Source organism: Sorex fumeus, unplaced genomic scaffold (assembly GCF_029834395.1).
Source record: "Sorex fumeus unplaced genomic scaffold, SorFum_2.1 ptg000072l, whole genome shotgun sequence".
NCBI lineage: Eukaryota > Metazoa > Chordata > Mammalia > Eulipotyphla > Soricidae > Sorex > Sorex fumeus.
The window spans coordinates 39,329,132-39,354,401 of record NW_026606129.1 but is presented as its reverse complement, the minus strand read 5'-3'; the positions used below and the strand labels follow the sequence as shown (position 1 = coordinate 39,354,401).

At 39.2% G+C, this 25,270-nt stretch overlaps 1 protein-coding gene across 2 annotated transcripts in view; it reads right to left on the bottom strand.

The window, feature by feature from the left end:
* Positions 1–25,270, bottom strand: part of STAC (SH3 and cysteine rich domain) — a 156,869-nt gene that overhangs the window by 11,180 nt on the left and 120,419 nt on the right. For both annotated transcript variants that reach the window (XM_056129459.1, XM_056129460.1), the window contains exons 7-8: positions 24,419–24,483; positions 22,934–23,022 (exon numbers count right to left, since the gene is read on the bottom strand). In XM_056129459.1, coding sequence (XP_055985434.1) covers positions 22,934–23,022; positions 24,419–24,483 — 154 coding nt within the window. The remainder of the gene's footprint in view (positions 1–22,933; positions 23,023–24,418; positions 24,484–25,270) is intronic.

The following is a 25,270-nucleotide window of genomic DNA, read 5'->3' as shown; positions in this document are numbered from 1 at the left end:
AGTTTATCACATTTGGTCCTTTATCTACTTTCAGCACACATTTCCCGTTTCGAACGATTCCTCCAACCATCATTGTCTTAGCGATGCCTTCTCTATTCCAGCTGCCTTCTCCCCCAGCTCATGAGACTTCCAACTATGGAGCAATAATCCTGGCCCTTGTGTCTACTGTCCTTGGGTGTCAGTTTCATTATGTTATTCTATATTCCACAAATGAGTGCAGTCCTTCTATGTGTGTCCCTCTCTTTCTGCCTCATTTCACTTAGCATAATACTCTCCATGTCCATCCACTTATAAGCATATTTCATGACTTCATCTTTCCTAACAGCCGCATAGTATCCCATTGTGTAGAGGTACCAAAATTTCTTTAATCAGTCGTCTATTCTTGGGCACTTGGGTTGTTCCCAGATTCTGGCTATTGTGAACAATGCTGCAATGAACATACAGGTGCAGATGTCATTTCTGAAGTAATAGTTCTTAATTTTACAAGGGTAATCATGAAATAAAGAGAAATAAAATAGATAAGATTTTTACCAGTCTTATCCATTTATGGTACTTGTTAGATATTGAAAGCAAATGTAATGTCTGTGTTGTTTTAAAGAAAATAATCTTTAGCTTTACTTTTGTACTCAGAGATGATCATGCTTCCTTAATTGTGAAAACTTCCAAACTTTGGAAGTGGTTAAGCTTCAAGGTGCAAGACCCCTTTATGTTCTGCCCCACAGTCCTCAAGAGGTGACCACTGTGGTTTCTTAAGTTTCTTCTTAGATTCTTGTCCATGCCTTTACATTTATATGTTGATGTATATATGTATTTGATTTTTTTGATTACCATTGACCAAAATTAGTCATTTTATTTATTTCATATCATTATTATTCTCCCCTCCCTCTTTCTGCAGTTTTTTTTAATTTTTGGGTCAAACTGGGTGATGCTCAGGGCTTACTCCTGGCTTTGCACTCAGGAAGTACTGCTGGCGGTTCTCAGGGGACCATATGGGATGCTGGGAATCGAACCTGAGTTGATCATGTGCAAGGCAAACACCCTACCCACTGTACTATTGTTCCAGCCCCTGCAATTTTTATATTTTTTATTTTTAAAAAATATTATATTAATGGGTTGGAGTGATAGCACAGCGTGTAGGGTGTTGGCATTGCACGTGGCTGACCTGGGTTCAATTCCTCTGTCCCTCTCAGAGAGCTCGGCAAGCTACCGAGAGTATCCCACCCGCATGGCAGTCTGGCAAGCTCCTTGTGATGTATTCGATATGCCAAAAACAGTAACAACAAGTCTCACAATGGAGATGTTACTGATGCCCACTCGAGCAAATCGACGAACAAGGGGAAAACAGTGCTATTATATTAATGATTGAAAACAGAAATAGAATTGCCTTAGTACCTGGGTAGGTTTTTCTGTTACTACGTTCATCTATTTCCTCAATGGGTCTCTTCTCTGAATGTGACTAATTTCAGGCACTTTTTATTTTTTAAAAATTTTTATTAGTGAGACATCATGAGGTACAGTTGTAGACTTACAAATTTTTGTGCTTGGGTTTCAATTATACAATGATCAAATACCCATCCCTCCACCAGTGCCCATTTCCCACCACCACGGATCCCAGTATCCCTCCCACCCCCATCCCCCCCATCCCACCCTGCCTCTGTGGCAGGGCATTTCAGGCACTCTTTAAAAGGCACAGTATATGAATTGATACATATGATTTTGGGATGCTTGTAATTATATGGTCTAGCAAGAGTGGGTACTGTAGCACAACCACCAACAACCGGGAGAAGAGGACATTCTAAACCTTGGTGAGGGAGAAATTAAGCTAATTTATCTCCTAAGTAAAGCTGCCTTTTCCTTTTGCTTCTGCCCTCTAGCAGGTATGAACAGTTATCTGAGCACAATTGTTTTCTTTCTCAGACTACTGTGGATCCCTCTTGAAGTACAGGTTCCTTTTCTTTAGAGTATAGGTATTAGTTTAATTTAGGCTCAAACACCATTGCTGCTTAGTGCTCAAAAGCAATAAGGTGGTATTATTACAAACATATTTGAGAGTCTGTATCATTTAGAATTGCCACAGTAATGTGTCAAAATCAAAACCTTAAAGATATCACTCAGATGCCTGACTGCTGACTGGGATGTTTGGGATGACTTCTGCACTATTCCATGTTTCTCCTATTTTAGGGTGGTAGTTAGACATTTATAGAAATGGCAGAAGTTTCAAAAGAAGCAAATGGAAATGTAAAACATACATGGTCTCTTCATTTTGCATAGTATCAAAAGGAACCAATTATCACCCCACTTATTTTATTGGACAAAACAAGTCACAAAACTTGTCCATATATAGGGAATTGGGTGAGAGGAATTGTTTAACCTCATGACCAAGGGAAGGATGACTAATTTGGGCTACAAATGTAATCAAGTCACCAGAGATATTCTTAAATTCTTCAATGAACTTGCTGTGTGCCTAGTGTCTCTTTGAATGTCTACCAACTTATGAAGTTTGTTTTGTTTTTCTTTTCTTGACGTTCTTTGATCACTGGTCTTATTCATTCTTCTCAATCCAATCATTTGTTGTAGCCTGCCAGGAAATTACCAAGATTTTTGTTCTCTGATAGCATTATTTCTTATTTTTCAGTAGTTTTATGAGGCATTCTTTAAAAAATACATTTTTTCCCTGACACTATTAGGGATTGAGCATGAGGAGAAGTAGATTTTTGTGTTCATCTTGCTATTCTGATTCAATCTCCTCTGCCGTCATTTTCAATTCTCAGTTAATATCTATCTTCGTAGGGGATTCCAAATATAACAGACATATTGCACCTGAAGCAATAAACACAACTGGCATTTTGGTATTTCAGGAGTCACAGCTTCATGCTGATGCCACAGAAAGTGAAATGGCTGAAAAAAAATTACTCTTTTCCCAGGTGAGGGATTTAATTAAGCAGCAAGAATGAAAGTCGATGTAGAAAAATCCTTTTAGCTCCAGCAGATTTTATTTAACCTAATAACCCAAGAAGCCATGTGTTATTCTCAACTACAATGACTTTGCTGATGGTTTGGAAGAAATCCTAAGTAGGGAATAAAGCTGAGGATTGGGGGAAGCACCTTTTCCTAAGGATGAAAAAGAGATGCTGCCACTAGAATCCAACTTCTATTTTTAGAGTTTAGAGACTCACTTCATCCTGGGTGCAGAAACTGTACAGTTCCTGAGTGTAGGACCCATGTGACTAAGCCACAATTAGAAGAAGGTGCTCACAGGAACACAACTATAATTTTATGAGCAATACCAGATGTGCATCTGACACTGTTGGGGACTCTGCTTTCCCCTATAAAAATGCTCTGTCAGAAAGTTGCTTGGTGAGTAAGGATGTTACATCATCCCTCATTCCCCCCACCTTTTTTTCTATTTGCCACTCATGCAACAAACAGTCCAGAATGCCAACTGAAAGACCCACTCTTCTGGACACAAGTTCTATCTGTGTAAGTAAAGTCTTCATTAAAGTTAATTGCCTAGTGAATAAGATGAATAATAAAAAATATAAAATATATAATAAAACACGTAATCAAGATATGTACAATAATAACCATTTAATATATATAGTTATATAATAAATATATATAACTGCAAATTGTCTTTAGAGATAGGAAAACAGCACAGTCATCAAAAAGAAGGGTCAGGAGGGAAAAAATGGGTCAATTTCTGCTGATATTAGTTAAACACTCTAATCATCTTCCTCCCAATGGGACTCAGCTAACTGGACCAGTCAGTTCTAATGCCTCTTTTTTGTTGTTATAGGCAGATTCTTGCTAAGGGCAGCACCTGAATGCCAGACAATTCTCTAACATCTGGATCAGCAGCAAATCTATGGCTTGTGGGATTTGTACCATCATCATACCTTGCTGGATATAACACAACAATCTCAGCATTATTTCCCGGAGTCCACACTCACTGAGAATCTTTGCCAGTAATAAACTCTAGGTGGGAATCAAAGGAAGAATGCAAGATAAAAATCACTCTCTCTCTCTCTATATATATATATATTTATATATATATACATATATATAATGTTTATTTAAAAAATTATGTCTAAACACAGTTTTAAACTTGGCCGCAGGTTGATTAATTTTCCTTCTTAAACAACAGACTGTTAATCAACTCCCCCAAACCACCCCAACCACTTCCTTTATTGGAGTATTATTTTCCTAGGCCAGTATGTACAGAGCAGAAACCTCAGCTCTACTTGCCCTGAAGCCAGGTGCTAGACAACCAGGACAGCCCTGGAGCCCAGAAAATCATGCAAATTAGCTAATCCACAGGGAACCCAGGAAACCTCAGGAACTCCAACTACAGGGTAGAGATAAGCTGACTCCATGACTCCAGCTCACAGTGTCCTTGACTTTTAGGGGCAACCCCTTGTGGCTCTGCGTGATAGACCCTCACTCTCAACTCTTGAGTTCTCTTCTCAACTTATCCTCAAGTTTTCTTCTCCCACTCAAGGGGTTTGTATACTATGTTCCGCCACTAAAGAGATAGCATGTGCCCCATCTGCTCTAGGGCAGCAGATCACAGTGGGAATGAAGACCAGAAATTCTCCATCCCCTGCTGGGCACCGGGACAGACAATGCCAGTGAGGATTTTCCTGTCTCCAGGTGTTTCGTGTTTCTGAGGCTCATCTGACCTCTTTACATGGGCCAATTCTTACTGTGTTCAGGTTCTTACGCTCAAAGCATGTTCTAAAAAACCTGTTCTCTGGCATAACATCAATCCTCTTTCTTTCAAGTGATCTCAGGTTCTTGTTCCATTATGTGCTGAGTTCATAATTGAACCTTACCTTCATTTCCCTCGTCTGAGGGACACATCAATTTTCAGGCTTCCAAGAAATTAAAATAATAAATATTGATTAATCTCAACAGGACAGCATGAGTTCAGGTGAAGATTCTGCTTGTGTTATAACCCAGAACAATATGCCATGGTGGTATAATGCAATTCATAAACATCGAAATCACCTGTTTCCTTTTTGGAGCAGATAGACCAGAACACCCATTGTTGGTCTTATCTTTGTAAAATTTGTCTTAGGCTTAGAGGTCAATTTTCAGGTAGATTGCATCATGGTTTATTGAAGCATTGAAATGCTGCAAGTCTTAAAAAGCTCAAGGAATGTTGGGCAATCAACAAGAGTAGGAATAAAAGACAAAAGCCAATTATTAACTCACTCGGTGTTGAGGAAAAATGTTTGAGAGTGTATATTCAGGAGGATGTACATGGGAGGTGGATGGCTGCTCTTTGAGCTGATTCTCCACAATCACTGCCTTCCTCATTGTTATTTTTTCCCACTTGGACAGGGGATATTCAGTCTTCCCTTATCAGGTAAACTTCTGTGAAGTATGCACCAAGCCTAGGGATGAAGCAAACAATCTGGCCAGCACAGGGAACTCTTATTCATAGTGTTGGGAAGATAGTTTAGTTCTCTATTAATGAGGGGTTCTGGCTTCTGGTGGGGTGACTGTGAGTTGCTGGACAAGCCTGTACAGTAATACAGTCAGTCTTTATCCATTCTCCAAGTGAAGCCTGAGTCCCAGGAGACTCTGACATCCTCCTAATGAGGTCACTGTGTTGGAGAAACACCTTCTTTCTTTTGGGATGCATTTAGAAAAGTCAAAATGTTCTGGGTTCTTATTTATTTTTTGGTGGATGGGAGGACATCCCAAGTAGTTCAGAGAGGACCTCAGGGCCAGTTCTGATAAGCCAACTGGGCCAGACAGTTCAAAATGATGGTCCTGAAGTGTCAGGGAGCACTGGCCACTCTGGTACTGTGTTTGTGGGAAGGGGGACCTCCAGGGCTATACCTGGTGGTATCTGGTGGTCATGTGGTGCAGGAGTTCAAACACCAATCCTGGTGCATGCATGTAAGCACTAAGTCAAGGTACAATCCTAACTGCTGTGCTATCTTGCAGGCCCCATTTTTCCTTTATAACATTCTGGATATCCAGGAAGTTTTCAAATTTATCTTTTATTTAAATTCCTCCATCTTCAAGTATTGAATGAAAAGAAATTATAGCACATTTTCCCCCCTTAGTGTTCATAGTATACAAGATCTTGGGTATGCACCATAGTATGAGGGTAAAAAGATTTTTCAATTTTCTCAGTTTTCTTCTCTGTAAGGTAAAGATAATAATAGACCTGCCTCAGTATGTTTGTGATTGAGGAAAGTAATGCTTTAAAATACATGTTAAAAACTCTGCAGTGGTGGCTATTTCCATAGTGACTACCCTTGAAATGGTGATTTTAAAGCAAAAGTACATAAAAGTTGTTATTTACAGTATGTGTTAGTGCTCAATGAGAACTCATAGGTTAGGGGGCTAAAGCAAATGTGGAATTTACTCCAAACAAAAGATGCACATTTATATGTCTCTTTAACACTCAACTACCTTGGAGGCCAGAGATAAAGTAAAGTGGGTAAGGCACTTGCTTAAGCAGGCTGACCTGAGTTTGCTCTCAGGCATCCATATGGGTTCAAACTGGGTTCAATCCCTAGTACTCCCAAGCCTTGCCAGAAGTGATCAAAATTCACAGAGCTAAGAATAAGCCCTGATCACAACTCAGTGTAGTCTCCCCACCCCCCAAAACACTCTCAAACAACCAAAAGTAAAAACTCAGCTACCTTAATTATATTTTCACTACATACCATGTATAACAAATTTATAAATTATATTTATCTTGTAAAATTACTATGTAGACTATCTGAGAATGCAGATATGGACGTCTTTGGAGCTGTGGTATATAGTAAGAGCTTAACATTTTAATTTCTCCCTAAAATACATATATATGTACACATATATGCATATATATATGTACATATGTACAGCAGAGCCTGGCAAACTACCCATGGTGTATTCAATATGTCAAAAACAGTAACAATAACAGGTCTCATTCCCCTGACCCTGAAAGAGCCTCCAATACAGCAGCGTTGGGAAAAATGAGTAAGGAGAGGCTACTAAAATTTCAGGGCTGGGACGAACGAAGATGGTACTGGAACCCGCTCAAGTAAATTGAAGAACAATGGGATGACAGTAATATAGATTTTTTTTTCCACTTTGGAATCCAAAAATCTAAAGATCAGTACTTTCAGAGTGACCCACTCTTTGGGACTTTTGGCAAAGATGGTTAATAAAAACATCTTTGACCTCTTTTCTTAAGTGACTTCAGACATTGACCTTTTGTGCAATCCAGAACTTTAGAAAAGCTTTTCTAACTCTTTACATTCCTATCTCCGTCTTTTCCCTCCATTCCAGCTTGGCTTGTATCCACAAAGTTTATAGCAGGGCCCAGAGGCTGGGTTGTAATAAAGTTGGAGGAGTTGAGGAGTCAAGGCGAATGACCTGGGGGGAGATGACTAAATCTCTTGCATTTGCACACAAATAAGAAGTTTCAGGGAGTTCACCACTGATAAGCAAGGTTTGAATTCATTTCTAACAGCATGAGATTAGGCTGCTTCTTGTACTACCCAAACCTCATGAAAACTCATCAGAACTGCCCCTTTTATTCTGCACATATTTTGGGGATAATTTTATTTTCTTATGCTTTTTTATCTACTAGGCAAAAAGAACCCCGAATCAAGTTTATAGCAATCATACCCACTCAGCTGAAACAGATGGTCCTGGAAAAAGCAAGCTAAACGGAACAGAAAATGGAGCCAGCAAATGACTCCATTAGTTTTAGATCTATGGCTTAATTTTTCGCTAGACCCATTCCTCAATTTCCATAATACTGGTCCAGAGCCTTTTATAGTCTGAGCACATGGACAGGTAACAACAAACTCCTGAATTTGCAGTATGATTTTGTTTTAAGACTGTAATTCTTAACACTGCCCGCGCTTTTCCAAGTCCATAGACCAGCTTTGAGAAAAAACATTCAGCTAAAGGGCCATTTGGATGGAATTTGGTAAATGTCCCTGAACTGTCATGGATCATGCTCTCCAGAACCTAATTGAAAGAGGCATTTGAGTGAAAGGGAGGCAGCTAAACACATTACTGACATTCGGGAAGATCTGGGTTCTTGACATAGTGCAGCATCAGAACATAATATGCATCAGAGACTTTCCGCAAATAGCCTTAATTGCATTTTGATGTCCTGGTGACTGTGAAGATTATTTTTAAATCAAATTGGTGCATTAGAATTACATTTAGTTTTAATTAAGTTGATGCATTTGCCAAGCAGTAACGTACTTAGAGAATGGAAACAAGACACCGAGGGAGTCTTATTCTGTTTTATTCTGCCTCAAGAGCTCTCCTTTTCTTATATTATGTAGGGGTTATAAAGCTTGGCAAAGTGAAGGGCACTGCCACTGAGTCACATGCCAAAAATCCATTGTAGATTAGGGTTATCAATCGTCGATTACTGACTAAGAATCAGAAAAACTGCATTCCAATAGCCGCTAGACTTCTGTGTATCTTTGTATAAGTACAGTTGTTCTTAGATTCAGGCAAAATTACGATCTGTGGGAACATCAACTCCTGCATATTGCCAAGTGGGATTTGACTTCCTAGATTTAAATGGAGCCCCAGAATCTGTATTTTAAGATTCTCCGAGAGATTGTTATGGCTTATTATACGTGCTTTAACCATTCTAATCACAGTTTTCTTCTCTGTTAAATACTACTTGGTTAGATAAGCTCACATATTTGCTAAAAGAATTCAAATATATGTCAGGAAAAATTGTGAAATATTTTGAAATGGGAAAAAGAAATCACTGATTAGGGTATTTTTTCTAGCATATTCTTCTGGGTCTTCTCTTTCAATGTCTTTCAGCTATTTTACATCTATGAAAGTTGTTTGAAGCTGGATACTAATGAAAATGGTTCTTGTCACCAGAAGTTTGCTGTGTCTGGTGGAATGTAATCAGTTAGTACTCCATAAATACTGGCCAGATTTGCTCTGTTTGTAAATGCAGATATGCACACCTGATGGGCTATGTGTGATGTGACACGTACATTCTTCTTTGAACTAAATGTGACATGTTACTGGTTCTTTCATTCACTTATTCATCTAATAACACTTTTTACATATGTGCTCATTTTATGTTTGTATAGAGTCATGGTTATACCCTAATTAAAAAAAATATAAGGGATAGGGGCAAGAGAAATAGTACAGGGTTTAAGGCATGCATGCAAGTGACCTTGTTCCACTGAGAGCACCTCATGTGGTCCCCGGAGCCCTGCCAGGAGTAATTTCCTGAACAAAGAGCCAGAAGCAAGCCCTGAGCTCCACCAGGGGTGCCTCCAACCTCCCACCTTTGTCAATAGTAGTGAATAGGATTGACATTTAAAGAACACATTTGACATATTACAAGTTTTCTGATTTTATGGGCCAGAAAACGATCCTAATAAAGTTGTAAGGAGCAATTTGAACAAACAGTATGGGATAAGTGAAAATGTTCCCATAACCTGCTGATTAAAATATAATTGCCAACATTACCAGAGAGAAAAACTATCACGATCAACACTGAATGGGAGTTAGAGAAAGAACCAATGGCATTTGGCTTGGCATTCATCTCTTGGGTTGCAGCCCCCCACTCCACATTCTACCTGTGGATTCTTGGGCTAGGTTCTTCCTCTCCTCTCAAAAGGGAAAGAACAAAAAATAGTTTGACTGGAATATGAGCAAAACATCTAGCTGTGTATTCACTAAAATTGACTGTATTTTAAAATAACATTTCCAGAATGAAGACTGGAATGATGTAGTTTTCTTGCTATTCCTTCTTCTGTGGTGATTTCCCACAACCTTTTATTTTTAATAATGAAAAGGGGATGCCACTGCATTCTCTCTCCATTTTGGCAACTCTTAAACAAGGTCTCTAGTTTTTCCCTTTAACCTATTTATCCTCTAGCTTTTCCTTAGTGGAAGAAGAGATGATTACTCATTAAACAAGCAGTGCAGGCACCAATAACCTCTCCTCTCATAGCATTGTATTTCCTGGTGGACTCCTGTGCAGTCCTCCAGCTCTGAAATCACTAGTTCTCTTGAGAACTGGTGAACTGGTCACCTAAAGATTCACCTGTGCTGAATATCAAATAGGTGAAAAAAATACTGGAAATAGTCATGGGTTAAAATAATTTTAACTCAATTTCAAGTTGAAATTTCAATTTCAAATTGAAAAATCAGAGATGACTATCTCTACAGATTCTTGTTAATATTAACTGAGACAAAGAGTAGCTGGTTTCATTTAGATTCGCCCATGGAAATATCTAGACATGCAGCTTCCAAGGATTCCGGCCATTCAAGAATCCAAATTCTTACTTGAGGTTAAGAAATAAGATGTGATTTTATTTGGTCCTCTTTCCTCCCTGTTCAGTTCAGGTGTCCACACTTTGAGCTGATAATTCAATTTGCATCTCTCTTGGAATTTAATACTATTGATGAGGTAGTTTCTTCTTTTTTCTTCTTGGCTCATAAGTATCTCCCCCCCTCTTCTCGCTATAAAATATTCCATTATCATATAAATATTTCTGGGGAGACCTAATAAAAATAAAATGATTTAGGTATAGCAAGCCCAAATTAAGTTTTTGGAATTGGCATTATATGGTCACTAAAATATGTATTTGAAACTCTATATCTTATTTGCTCTCAATCCATTATTTTAGTTTCCCTAAGATGTTTTAAGGGTTTGCATTTACTTAGAGTTATTTATATCTGCTGATGATTAACATAATAGAGCAACTCAGCACAACCACAAGGATTACTCTTAATGCTTTTTAAAAAAGTACGTCTGTGTGAATAGTAAGTGATGGCTCTAAAACTACTTTTTGAGACTTCTGAACACAAAATAGTGAGAGTAAAGAAATTAGTTACAATTATATGACTGAAAACCAATCATGAACAACTTTGTAACTGTGTATCTCACTGTGATTCAATAAGAAGAAAATTTAATAAAAGAATTTAGTTACAATGCAAATGTAGAGGGCAGGATTTATTTTCATCTAAAAGCTGAAGTACATGTATTATAAAGTTTTTACTAGTGATTTGTGTGAACTATGTATTTGAGAAAGCATACAATTGTGTATTTGAATGAATGTGTATATTGACTATGCGTTTGAAAATCTGCATTTGTGTCTGTCTGTGGGAGTGAATGTGTTTATGTGAGTGTCTCTCATGCACACAACCACTTGGAGGAGAGATAATTTGACACATGGCCTATGTGAATTTGTGTGGCAGTCTGTGATAATGATGCCAATGCCGATTATAATGGATTTCTCCAGTCTGAATTTCATGTGGCATTTTAAAAAGCTTTGCTCATGAATTAAGCTGGCATTCCATAAAGTATAATTTTCAGGGCTCTTAAGAAAACTTGATCATAAGGGTTACTGGTGGAAATTGTCTAAGACCTCTAATTACACAAGGTTATCTACTCTACAGGCTCATTACGCTCTGAGGGATCGTAATGGCCCCTTCAAGTTATCTATCAGACTTCAAATCATCAGTGATGGTCTGGAGAGCCCTCCTATGCTGGCATCACCTCTGGCACAGGAGTGGAACAATTCCACACTTACAGCACATCATGTCAGCAATTGCAAAGCCTATTTAGAAGATGAAGGATAGCATCTTCATCACTGAACCAGTGAAAGTGTTACTGGATGTGCTTGCTCAAAGGTTAGAGAGAGCCTTTATAGTCTTTTCTATAGATCCTTAGGGTAATATTTATTGTGATTGTTCAGATGTCTAAAAATAAAACATTGTGAAAAGATAATATTGTGAAGACAAGGAATCCAATATAGATTGTGTACCACCTCTGTGCTGGGCAAAAAGTTCTACACTTTATTTATATTACCTGTTTAAATGCTTAGCTCCCCTAGAGAGGAAAAACTGAGGTTCCAAGAGATTAAACAATTCACTGAAATTGATGTGCCCATTGAAAGTCAGAACTAGGAGGCAAACTAAGGTCTAGATGACTCCAGGACTCCAGGGGTGCTCTTTTGTTCTCTGCCCTCTTGTTCTCTCCTACTGTCTTCCCACAATGATGGAAAGACAGAGAATTATCATAGTACATCATGGCAGAGACTTGGAGAAGTGGTGATAAAATCATGGAGTTTATTTTACACTGAAGCTGTAGTAGAGCAGATTGTGTTAGCCTCTGCATTAGGCTGCACTTGGAGACCACTGGTATTCTAAGAGGAATACTCACTGCTTAAGAGAAAGGGGGAGATCCAGCTCCTAGAAAGCCGGTTTTCAACCCCTGATCTGCGCGGGACGGGCACGGAGACCCAGCTCTGGGCAACAAAGCTGAACGGCTCCAATTCCAAACAGGTACAGCCCGCCCCCAAGGGCCTGGGACCCTCTCTGGGCATGCGCAGCTAGATCCAGCTCCTAGAAAGCTGGTTTTCAACCCCTGATCTGCGCGGGACGGGCACGGAGGCCCAGCTCTGGGCAACAAAGCTGAACGACTCCAATTCCAAACAGGTACAGCCCGCCCCCAAGGGCCTGGGACCCTCTCTGGGCATGCACAGCTAGATCCAGCTCCTAGAAAGCCGGTTTTCAACCCCTGATCTGCGCGGGACGGGCACGGAGGCCCAGCTCTGGGCAACAAAGCTGAACGACTCCAATTCCAAACAGGTACAGCCCGCCCCCAAGGGCCTGGGACCCTCTCTGGGCATGCACAGCTAGATCCAGCTCCTAGAAAGCCGGTTTTCAACCCCTGATCTGCGCGGGACGGGCACGGAGGCCCAGCTCTGGGCAACAAAGCTGAACGGCTCCAATTCCAAACAGGAGACGTTCCGAACTCCTCGCCCAGTGCCAGGGACTCTTTCCAGAGTCGCGGCCGCTAATGCGGCAACAAAATATTTTCCCACTACGTATGTCATAGGAACCATAAGCTACCTTCTTAGATGGAAACTTCTCTATTTTAGCTCAGCCACTAGAAACACAGTAGCCAATAACTCATAAGTCTATCTTAACTCACACTGCATATCAAGCAGAATAGTAACAGTGAACATGAAGGACTAAACCACACCTCTCACAATGGTAAAGCAACGCAAAAGCCCACCAAACTTTCATATTGAAGAGTCTAGCCCAGATGACACCAACAGTACTGCAGTGTTAGACAACCTCTCTGACAAGGAATTCAGAAGGGAGCTACTTAGGATGCTTACGGAATTAAAAGAAACAATGGAAAGCAATGCCAATAGAAGACAAGAGGATCTGAAGGCAGAAATGAGGAAAATGCAATCAGAAATGTCAGACCTCAAAAATCTCGTAGGCGAATTGAAAAGCTCAGTGGAAGGCCTCAGCAGCAGAGTAAGAGCTGCTGAGAACAGAATCAGTGAGCTCGAAGATGAAGTTCAGAGACTCTCCAGAAAAGAGCAGAAAATGGAAAAGAGACTCACAATTCGGGAACAGATGGCAAGAGAAGATCGTGATGAAGCCAAGAGGGGTAACATAAGAATTATTGGAGTCCCAGAGGGACAGGAAGAAAACCCTGATGAAGAAGAAACTGTCAAAGACATCATTGCTACAACGTTTCCAGAGCTGAAGAAAACTTGTGACCACATTCAGGAGGCCCGAAGGGTACCAGCTAGAAGAAATCCGAATAAAAATACCCCAAGACACATTCTGATCAAAATGACCAAAACCTTAGACAGAGACAAAATTCTGAAAGCAGCAAGATCGAAGAAAGAAATCTCTTACAAAGGAGCATCCTTAAAATTCACAGCTGATTTTTCTGATGAAACCCTCATGGCCCGAAAACAGTGGTGGGACATAGTGAAAAAACTCAATGAAATAAATGCCTCCCCAAAAATACTTTTCCCAGCAAGACTCTCATTCATAATAGAAGGAACAACACACAGTTTCACAAACAACAGCTCAGGAACTTCATAGACTCAAAACCATGGTTACAAGAACAACTAAATGGACTACTTTAAGGCAAGAAAGGCCCCTCAAATACACCAAATTTTAACAGAACAATGGGACAAAATCCCATAACAATAATCTCTCTCAATGTCAATGGGCTAAACGCACCAATTAAAAGACATAGAGTGGCAGGATGGATTAGAAAATTGAACCCAACATTCTGCTGCCTGCAAGAAATGCATCTCAATAGTCAAAGCAAACACAGACTCAGAGTCAAAGGCTGGAAAACAATCCTACAGGCAAACAGCTCCCATAAAAAAGCTGGGGTAGCCATCCTTATATCAGTCCACATCGATTTCAGAGTGCGGAAGGTCGTAAGAGACAGTGAAGGCCATTTCTTATTGATCAAAGGATCTGTACAACAGGAAGAACTTACAATAATAAATGTATATGCACCTAATGAGAGACCAGCAAAGTACTTAAAACAACTACTCATAGATTTGGAAAAAGACATCAATAGCAACACAATACTAGTGGGAGACTTTAACACTGCTTTGTCACCTCTTGATAGATCAACCAGACTCAAGCTTAGCAAGGACATACTTCATTTGAGGGAAACAATGGAAGAAAGGGACTTAGTAGATATATACAGGACACTTCATCCACAAAAAGCTGAATACACATTCTTCTCAAGCGTACATGGAACATTCTCCAAGATAGACCACATACTGAGCCACAAGACATGCCTCCATAAAATTAAGAAGATAGAGATTGTATCAACAATCTTCTCAGACCATAATGCGCTGAAATTAGAAGTAAATCACACACAAAAACAGAAAACTAAATCAAACACCTGGAAATTAAACAGTGCACTATTGAACAACGAGTGGATTAGACAGGAAATCAAAGAGGAAATCAAAAGATTCCTAGAAATGAATGAAAATGAGAACACGAGTTACCAAAACTTATGGGACACAGCAAAGGCTGTGTTAAGAGGAAAGTTTATAGCTCTACAAGCATTCCTCAGGAAGGAGGAGCGAGCACACATAAGTAACCTAACCTCACAGCTTAAGAGCTTGGAGAAGGACCAAAAAAAGGAGCACAACCCGAACAGGAGAAAGGAAATAATAAAACTCAGAGCAGAGATTAACGAGATGGAAACCCAAAAAACAATCCGAAAGATCAATGAAACCAAAAGCTGGTTCTTCGAGAAAATTAACAAGATCGATAAGCCTCTAGCAAAACTCACAAAGAAAGGGAGAGAGAAAACCCTAATAAACCGAATCAGAAATGAAAAGGGGGTCATCACAACAGAAACCACAGAAATTCAGAGGATCCTCAGGGAGTACTTTGAGAAGCTTTATGCCACGGAACATCAAAACCTCGAGGAAATGGATAAATTCCTAGACTCCTACAGACTCCCAAGGCTGAACCAAGAAGACCTGGAATACCTGAACAGACCTATCACCATCAAGGATATTGAAATGGTAATAAAAAGTCTCCCCAAGCACAAAAGTCCTGGCCCGGATGGATTCACTAGTGAATTCTTCCAAATCTTTAAAGAGGACTTACTCCCAATGCTCTTTAAGCTTTTCCACGAAATTGAAATATCAAAAACACTTCCAAACAGTTTCTACGAAGCAAATATCACACTGATACCAAAAGCAGACAGAGATACCACAAAGAAAGAGAATTACAGGCCGATATCCCTGATGAACACAGATGCAAAGATCCTCAACAAACTACTAGCAAATAGAATCCAACTACTCATCAAAAAGATCATATACCATGACCAAGTAGGATTCATCCCAGGGATGCAAGGATGGTTTAACATTCGAAAATCAATCAACATAATCCATCATATCAACAAAAGAAAAGATAAAAAACATATGATTATATCAATAGATGCAGAGAAAGCATTTGACAAGATCCAGCACCCCTTTATGATGAAAACCCTAGCCAAAATGGGTATAGAGGGGACCTTCCTCAACATAATTAAAGCCATCTACCACAAGCCTACAGCAAGCATCATCCTCAATGGGGAAAAACTGAGAGCCTTCCCTCTAAGATCAGGGATGAGACAGGGATGCCCACTCTCTCCACTGGTGTTCAATATAGTACTGGAAGTACTTGCAATAGCGATTAGGCAAGAAAAAGATATTAAGGGCATTCAGGTAGGAAAGGAAGAAATCAAGCTCTCACTATTCGCAGATGATATGATACTCTACTTAGAGAACCCAATAACCTCCACCAAAAAACTCCTAGAAACAATACACTCGTATAGTAAAGTTGCAGGTTATAAAATCAATACCCAAAAGTTCATGGCTTTCCTATACGCAAACAGTGAGAGAGAAGAAAGCAACATGAAAAAAACAATCCCGTTCACAATTGTGCCCCAGAAAATCAAGTACCTAGGAATCAGCTTAACTAAGGAAGTAAAGGACCTGTACAAAGAAAACTACAAAACGCTACTTCAGGAAATAAAAGAGGTCATGAGGAAATGGAAAGATATCCCCTGCTCATGGGTCGGGAGACTTAACATTGTCAAAATGGCAATACTACCAAAAGCATTGTATAAATTCAATGCAATGCCTATAAGGATACCCATGACATTCTTCAAAGAAATGGAGCAAACACTCCTGAAATTTATATGGAACAATAAGCCCTCACGAATAGCTAAAGCAATTCTTGGGAAAAAGAAAATGGGAGGTATCAACCTCCCTAACTTCAAACTCTACTACAAAGCAGTAATAATTAAAACAGCATGGTACTGGAACAAAGGCAGAACTGCAGACCAATGGAACAGGGTTGAATACACTGACATCTCCCCTCAATCATATGATCATCTAATCTTTGATAAAGGTGCAAGAAATGTGAAGTGGAGTAAGGAAAGCCTCTTTAACAAATTGTGCTGGCATCACTGGACGGCTACATGCAAAAAAATAGGCTCAGAACTCTGCCTAACACCATGTACAAAAGTAAGATCAAAATGGATTAAAGACCTCAACATCAGACCAGAAACCATAAGGTACATTGAAGATAAAGTTGGCAAAACCCTCCATGACATTGAAGCTAATGGTATTTTCAAAGATGCCACGCCACTGGCCGAGCAAGTGAAAACAGAGATAGATAAATGGGACTATCTTAAACTAAGAAGCTTCTGCACCTCCAAAGAACCAGTGACCAAAATACAAAGACAGTCTACAGAATGGGAAAGGATATTCACCGAATAACCATCTGACAAGGGGTTGATATCCAGGATATACAAAGTACTGGTTAAACTCCACAAGAAGAAAACATCCAACCCCATCCAAAAATGGGGCAATGAAATGAACAGAAACTTTCTCAAAGAAGAAATCCGAATGGCAAAAAAGCACATGAGAAAATGCTCTATATCATTAATCATCAGGGAGATGCAGATCAAAACCACAATGAGATACCATCTCACACCTCAGAGACTGGCCCACATTCAAAAGAGCAAAAGCAACCGATGCTGGCGTGGATGTGACGAGAAAGGGACACTCCTTCACTGTTGGTGGGAATGTTGACTGGTTCAGCCCTTCTGGAAAACAGTATGGACGATTCTCAAAAAATTAGAAATTGAGCTCCCATTTGACCCAGCAATACCACTCCTGGGAATATATCCCAGAGAGGCAAAAATGTATAGTCGAAGTGACATCTGCACTTGTTTGTTCATTGCAGCACTCTTTACAATAGCCAGAAACTGGAAGAAACCTGAATGCCCAAGAACAGATGACTGGTTAAAGAAACTTTGGTACATCTACACAATGGAGTACTATGTAGCTGTTAGAAAAGATGAAGTCATGAAATTTACATACAAGTGGTACAACATGGAAAGTATCATGCTAAGCGAAATGAGTCAGAAAGAGAGGGATAACATAGAAAGATAGCATTCATCTGGGGGATATAAAGTAACAAAATATGAGATTAATACCCAAGAATAGCTGAGATCAGCACCAGGAGGATTACTCCATAGCTTAGTGGCCAGTCGGGCATTCTAGAGGAAAGGGCAGCTCAGATAGAGAAGGGAACACCAAATAAAGGGTATTTAGAGGATCCTCCCAGGAGGGGAGATGCATGTTGAAAGTGGACTATGGACTGAACATGTTTGCCACTCAATGCCTCTTTTGCAGACCATAACACCCAAAAGGAGAGAGAGAACACAGGGGATTGCCCTGCCACAGAGGCAGGGGGGGATGAGGGGATGGGGGTGGGGGGCATATTATCCATGGTGGTGGAAAATGGGCACTGGTGGAGGGATGGGTATCTGATCATTGTATAATCAAACCCAAGCACAAAATATTGTATATCTACAACTGTACCTCATGGTGTTTCACTAATAAAAAAAAAAAAGAGAAAGGAGGAATACTTTGTCCCTTATCTTGAGACCTACTTCCCCCTCTTAATAACTGTGAATTATTCCAAGTTGACTAAGATCCCTGTTCTTTAGGAATGTAACCATGAGTTACTTCTGGTTTCCTTTCCTGTAATTTCTTCTTGACAAAAACTATTCATGATGATTCAAGCCCATCACTTCCAGAAAACAGGTTCTAGCTACCTCTCTAGGTTTATTTTGTTTTATTTTAAGGTTTCCATTGTATTAACTTGAACTTGATTTTCCACTAATTGCATGTGCTAAGCATAGCAGCAATAATTCATTGAATCCTCACAATACTCATTCATTCATTCATTCATCAAATATTTATTAAGCATCTGTGTTTCAAGAACTTCATTCACTGTGCTCCAGGGAGAAAAGGGTTAGGTGTTAGAGATTTGTTCACAATGAATTTATAAGAGGACAGAAGCTAATTAAATAATTCTGAAAATATATAAATACCACTAAGATGTGAACTTTGAAGGACAGACATGACATCATAAAAATCTGTGACAGAGGACTCTCACCTGAGAGTATCAGGTAAGGGAAGGGAAAAAAATGAGCTGAAATCCAGTGGGTGCATAATAGTCTATTGTGCAATTGTGTGTGTGTGTGTGTGTGTGTGTGTGTGTGTGCGTGCGTGCGCATGCGCAGATGTGCTATATGTGAAAAAAGGTATGCAATACAAAGCAGACGGCCACCAAGGATGATACTGTGAGGGTCCTGGAGGTCCGGTAATACCCTGGTTTTTCCCCAAAGGTAATAGGAGGGCATCCAAGAGTTTTAACCAAAGATACAGTATAAGTATCACAGCAGACTTAATGCAGGCATAACTAACGTTTTCCTTTTACAAGGGAAGAATCCAGAGGCTTAAATGGCTTGTGTCACTTTTCTGGGCTTCAGCTGATATTTTGCCTGGCTAGAACTTAAGCCCAGGATCAAGGATGCCTACCATTTCTGTTCTCAATAGTTTTATTCATGGATTCAGTGAATCCATGTGCTCTTTGTCTCTTTCATTTTCTTAAGTCTGAAAATAAAGCAGCTACTCCTGAGCATGAACAGAAGTGATTGGAGCAACACAACGAAGCTCCTTTCCTGCCAACCCCATATTGTCAGCTTTGTGAGTCACAGCCATCCTAGATGGACCAGCTTGAAGAGCACAAGTTAGGGAATATACCCGAGGGCAGAAATGAGAGAGTCTGGTTTGCAACTGCATTAGACACTCTCTAGGATATGTCACCTTGGTGTCTTCTCTACATGAAATGGATGGGAAGAGAAGAACGGGGGCAGACTAGAGACACAGAGGTCAGTTAGTGCCTAGTGCAACAGCCCAGGTGGCAGACACAGGGAGGGAGGGATGTCGTAGCTTTTGCGTAAAGGATTGAACATTAAGTGTATATTGGGCTTAAGGTAATAGGAAGCCTGTGGTGACTGGCTCTGAGCCTGGAAAGAGTGATTCTATTCATTCTAAGAGCAGATCTGTGGGAACATGGGGAGAACTGGGTGGGGAGCACCATTTGCTTCTAGGACAGGAAGGTAGAACTAGAAATCTGGAGGTGTGGACTCAAGTTAATGTGGGCAGAAAGATTTTATTATTGATTGGATATATAATGAGTGTTTGTGGAAGCAATGATTAGTCTGCTTTGAACTATGAATCCTGATTTTGCAAGTTGGCTTGATGTGCCCTCAAGTTCACGCCTAATATCCCCTAACTTCACTTTCATTGTTCTCTTTCCTGAGGACAATGCTCAGTATAAGCCCCTCAACCAGAATGCAGGCAGGTAAGTAGGCTATTTTTTTTTGTTTTTTTAAGAAAAATTTTCTAACTTATGATCCAAGGAGTAAAAGTTAATTCACAAAGCCTCAGTTCATTCAAGGAATTACACCAAATCCCCAAAGCATTGCCTTATACATTCTAAATCAAATGCCTGGCTTTTAAAATGGAATCTACAATTGCTTGCCAAAAGGAAAAAAGGATGTATGATTTATTACTCCAATCTTGCAGTCTATGTAAGGCAGACATTTCACTCCTAGGGATGAATAGTCCTGTTTGCCTTGAAGCAGACTGTAAACATTTGATTCGTGACCAGACAATTTGACTTTTAATGGCCTGCGACCAACTAAAATAAGCACAAAAAAGTTATATCACTACCAAGTAGCTAGATGCCATTCTTCAGTAGCTTAATAATATCATATATTTCTCTAGAATTGTTGATTTTTATTTTTCATCTGATGATTTCAGAATAAACTTCTATTGTAAAATTGTGAGAACTGAATAATAAACTTTGTGTAATACTGAAGTCTAGATGCCCAAATGATAATCTCAAAAGAATCTAATATACTATACTTATGCAAAGTAAACTATGCCAACATTAAACATTATTTTCATCAACAGGTGGTAATAATGGGTCATCTGCTGGAGTTAAGGCACCATCCCACTGTTGAATCCTTAGAAGAACCTCTGATCTGCAGGGCTTGTTTAATCTCTAGTAAGACAGGGATCTACTTGATAAAGATCATCTCTTTCTTCAACACCAATGTGCGTCTTTTAAGTTGGTGCTTACAGCCCCAGCCATTAAATTTAGCATGGTGAGACTTATTCAATGATGGAGAACACTTAAGTGTATGAGAACTTAGTTATCTGCACACATCTTAGGAGCTATAGGCCAAGCCCTAAACTTTGCACTGGAATAGCCTAAAACTTAGAAAAGGACTTCTGGGACAAAGATATCCTTGGGAGCAAATCAGAAGGCATTGTCAGATTGTGGTGGGATACACACATCTGCTATGGAGACTTTCTGGAGGTTACACCCTGAGAGGGAGTTGAGTTGCTGAGGTTGAAGCAATGGCATCAAAACACCTGGGAATAGGGTCTTTAATTGGAGTTTTTTTGCAGCCTTCTCCTTAATTATTTACTTTTGGGGCACACCTGGTGCTCAGGGCTTACTCATGGCTCTGTGTTCAGGGATCACTCCTAGCAGTGACTGGAGAACCATATGCAGTGTTGAGGATTGAACTGGGGTTGGAGCTATACGAAGAAAATGCCTTAACCCCTGTACTATCACTTTGGCCCAATCCTTTCTGTTTTAGAGACTTTGGATAAAGTGGAAGAGACTGTGTTTGATTTCACTTATGAGAAACCATATTTGGGAAGTACTGTAGGTATCATGGTAGAAAAGACAGTAGCTGAAACTTAGGAAGAAGCTCAAGTAGTTATATAGGGAATAAAGAGGAATTCAGGGAAATACTGGTGGCTGATAACTTGTTCTGCATGACATTCAGGCAAATGAAGACTTGCCAGAAAGGAGTCAACCTCCCTAAGGCACTGGCATTTCAATGATTTTCATGGCTCATTTATCTATTCTTTTCAATAGAAGAAAGAATTTGACTCCAAGGGCCCCTTTATGTTTTAGAAAAGTGGTCCCCTTTATCTTGTTCTATGGTGGAAAACACCAAAGCCTTCTCCTGGGTTACTAATATTTTGGAGTACTGAATAGAGGAAAGAGGAGGAGCCTCCTTCATATGATGGTCCAGTGAATACTCCATTATAAAAATCACAATAACTCCCAGTTACTAAGTGTTTACAACTAAGCATTGTTCTGTACGTTTCATGAACATGGACCATTTCACCCTCACTCTGAAGAATAAGAGCTTAATTGTCTGTAAAAAGCTAGATAGTTGAAAACATTTTCCCTTAAAAGGAGGAGGCTTTTACTATAGGGGAATCAGAGTAAGGAGACACTTATAAGTTGCTCGAGGTCAGATAATAAGTAGGCTGTGAAGATGGGATTGACTTCGCTCAAGTACCACCAACCACTGTATGACTGAAACCCAATCATGAACAACTCTGTATCTCATGGTGATTCAATTAAAAGAGAAAGAAAGAAAGATCCCTGAGCATAGAGACAGGAGTAAGACCTGAGCACTGTTGGGTGTGGCCCATTGCCCTACCAGTGTTGCATTTACCATCTTAACTGTGATGATATTTCAAACAAAAACATAACTCAGGTGGGAGATGGGCCGATGCCAGTATCTGGCAGGAAAAAAATCTGAGATTGATTTTTTTAAAATCATGCCATTTTGGGGATTAAGTGCATTTTTGATTTCTAGTTAGACCCATGATGCTATTTTGGGGATTAAGTGCATTTTTGATTTTTAGTTAGATCCCACCACAAGCCAACTGCATCTGATCTCAACCTTCCTAAAAATTATAAAAAAGGATGTGCTAAAATCATGCACTTAAAAGTGGGACTCCAGGGGAGTAGCACTGGTACCCCCACCCACCAGTGAGAAATGCAAATTCTTAAATCTTACTCAGACCTCTGACAGGGTTCAGCATTCTGAATTACACAGTTTTCAGGCTCATTAGATGCATACAAAAGTGTGAGAATCACTGTTCTGAAATTAGGTAACACAAGTAGAAATTTTACACAAGGAAAAGAATTGACGTTTTGGGGGCTGGAGTGATAGCACAGTGGGTAGGGCGTTTGCCTTGTATGTGGCCGACCCGGGTTTGATTCCCAGCATCTCATATGGTCCCCCAGCACCGCCAAGAGTAATTCCTGAGTGCGGAGCCAGGAGTAACCCCTGTGCATAGCCGGGTGTGACCCAAAATAAAATAATAATAATAATAATAATAAAATAAAATTTCTTCTACTTTTCTTTCTTTTTGTATTTTTATACAATTGTTTTTACCTCATTTCCAAATCTTCATTTTCTTGTGGTACAAATTTGTACAAGGCAACATAGGTGTTCATTGGTAATGGGTCTTTGGAAAGAGATCCCTAAAAAAAGAAAATGAAAGAAAAAATGAGAGAAAGAAGGAGGACAAATTGGATAGAAGAACGAAAACAGGAACTAGAGAAGCTATTGTAATTCTGGTATATAAATCTTAAGTTAAAACAGCTAACTCTTATTAAACACTTACTTCAACCATTGATGTATTTTTAATTTGTTAGCTGAGTGTGACTTTATTATAAACCACTTAAAAACCATTATGTAGAATGACAGAAATACTGCAATTTTTTTCAATAATTTTTTTCATTGATATTGTTCATGAAAGGTACAGAGGTCTGACCCCAAGAATGGGAATAGACTCTCAAAAGAAGGGAATGTGGATAGTAAAAAAATTCCACTGCTTTTAATGGACTTTTTATCAATTAGCCTAAAATTTTGTGTATAAGATATCAGATGGAACCAGGAATATTCACCTATTAGTTCATTTACTTGTGGAAAAATCTGAAGCACAAACTTTGGCATCAGATTATTTTAGCTTACATCTATTGGCAGTCAGACATTGATAATAAAAGTCACCAGTTCGGGGATCAGAGAGAAGGTCAAGGGTTAAAGATCTTGCCTTGCATGCTGCTGGCCTTGGTTTGATTCTTGATATCACATGTAGTTCCCTGAGCACTGTGAAGTGGCCACCAGGAGTGACTTTGAACACAGAGCCAGGTATTAGTCCCAAGCACCACCAAGAATGGCCCAAAGTGCTTTTCCTTCATAACTACCAGTTTTTATGGCTTACACATTATACTCAAACTTCACACCAGTTCTGTTTGTTAGATTTTTTATCATCCCCAACTGATATATACAAGTATATTAAGTAATGTTAATGCTATATAAAGGTTTATAATTTTTAACATAAGGAGTACATTTAAAAACACATAACATGATTGGTAATATGTAGTATTACATTGTAATATAATTAATGTATTGAATAGTTAGGTCCTATATATAAAACAAACAAAAGTTGCAAACAACTATATCATTTCTTATTTGTGATTTATTTTGCTATCCAAACTGAAGTAACTTAAGCTGTATCATTCTATTCTTTTCAATTCTAATCTATTCTAATTATATTAAATTTGCAAATGTGATGTGCATTTTATACTAAAAATAGTCATAACAATGATATTGTTTATACACTATAGGATACATATAAAACCATATGTAACATGTAAAGAAGCGATGTATACAGAATAATATTTACCCTCTTTGTCTTTGATGCACTGTAACTTTTTATTTACTCCACGCAATCTATGCTATGATACAGTATATTGTATTATTTATTTTATTCTCTGAAAATTCTAGCCTGGTATCCACTAAATTGGTTTCATGACTGTCTTAGTGGTGACCTGCTTTGCAGGGATCGATCCCTTCTGTGAGTTCCATAAATACCTGGTGGTTTATGTTCTTTGCTTGGTCTCCAAAATCATCAGCTCCGTTTTCTGGATATGTAAACACTAAAAGGGACAAGGAAAAGCAGGAACTTTGTGAATTCAGGAGTCATGTTTTGAAAACATATTTGAAAACATTGGCTGATCTGAAAACCTTATAGTTAGTACCCTCTCTGCATGGCTATACCTTTGTACCTCTAAGTATAAGCATGCATTTTCTTGAGTTGTTCTGCAATTGTGTTTTTACAACCTGGTCTCACTCAATAGCGCTCTCTACATTAGCAGAATCCTTGTTATTCATCTTTGTGGAATGTATTGAATTGTTTGTTTATAGGATGGTAGGTGGGACAAGGCCCAGTTTAAGTGTATTTTTCTTACTTTTTCTAGATACCAGATTCTTTTACCTGTGTTCAATACCGGGATGTTAGTTTCTTAATGATCACTGTCACTGTCACTGTCCTCCCATTGTTCATCGATTTGCTCAAGTGGGCCGAGTAACGTCTGGATTGTGAGACTTTGTTGTTACTTTGTTTGGCATATCGAATATGTCACAGGGAGCTTGCCAGGCTATCAAATTAAGGTTTGATTTTAAATGTCAAAATATTAGCTTCATTCTTATTGTCAAACAATGGGACTTTTATTTAGAATGAAAAAAAATAAGGTAGATTCTTTTTTAGCTTGCTCTTGGAATGTATAATTTCTTCCTTTCAGATTTGAGCAGCCACTTCATGAGCAAGAGCAGTAAGAGTAAGACTCCCCAAAATAGGCAGGAGCTTTCCATAGCTAAGGGCATTCCCTGATGAGCTTAAACATGCTGCTGTAGTTAATTTACTCATATCTCCTCTGCTGACCA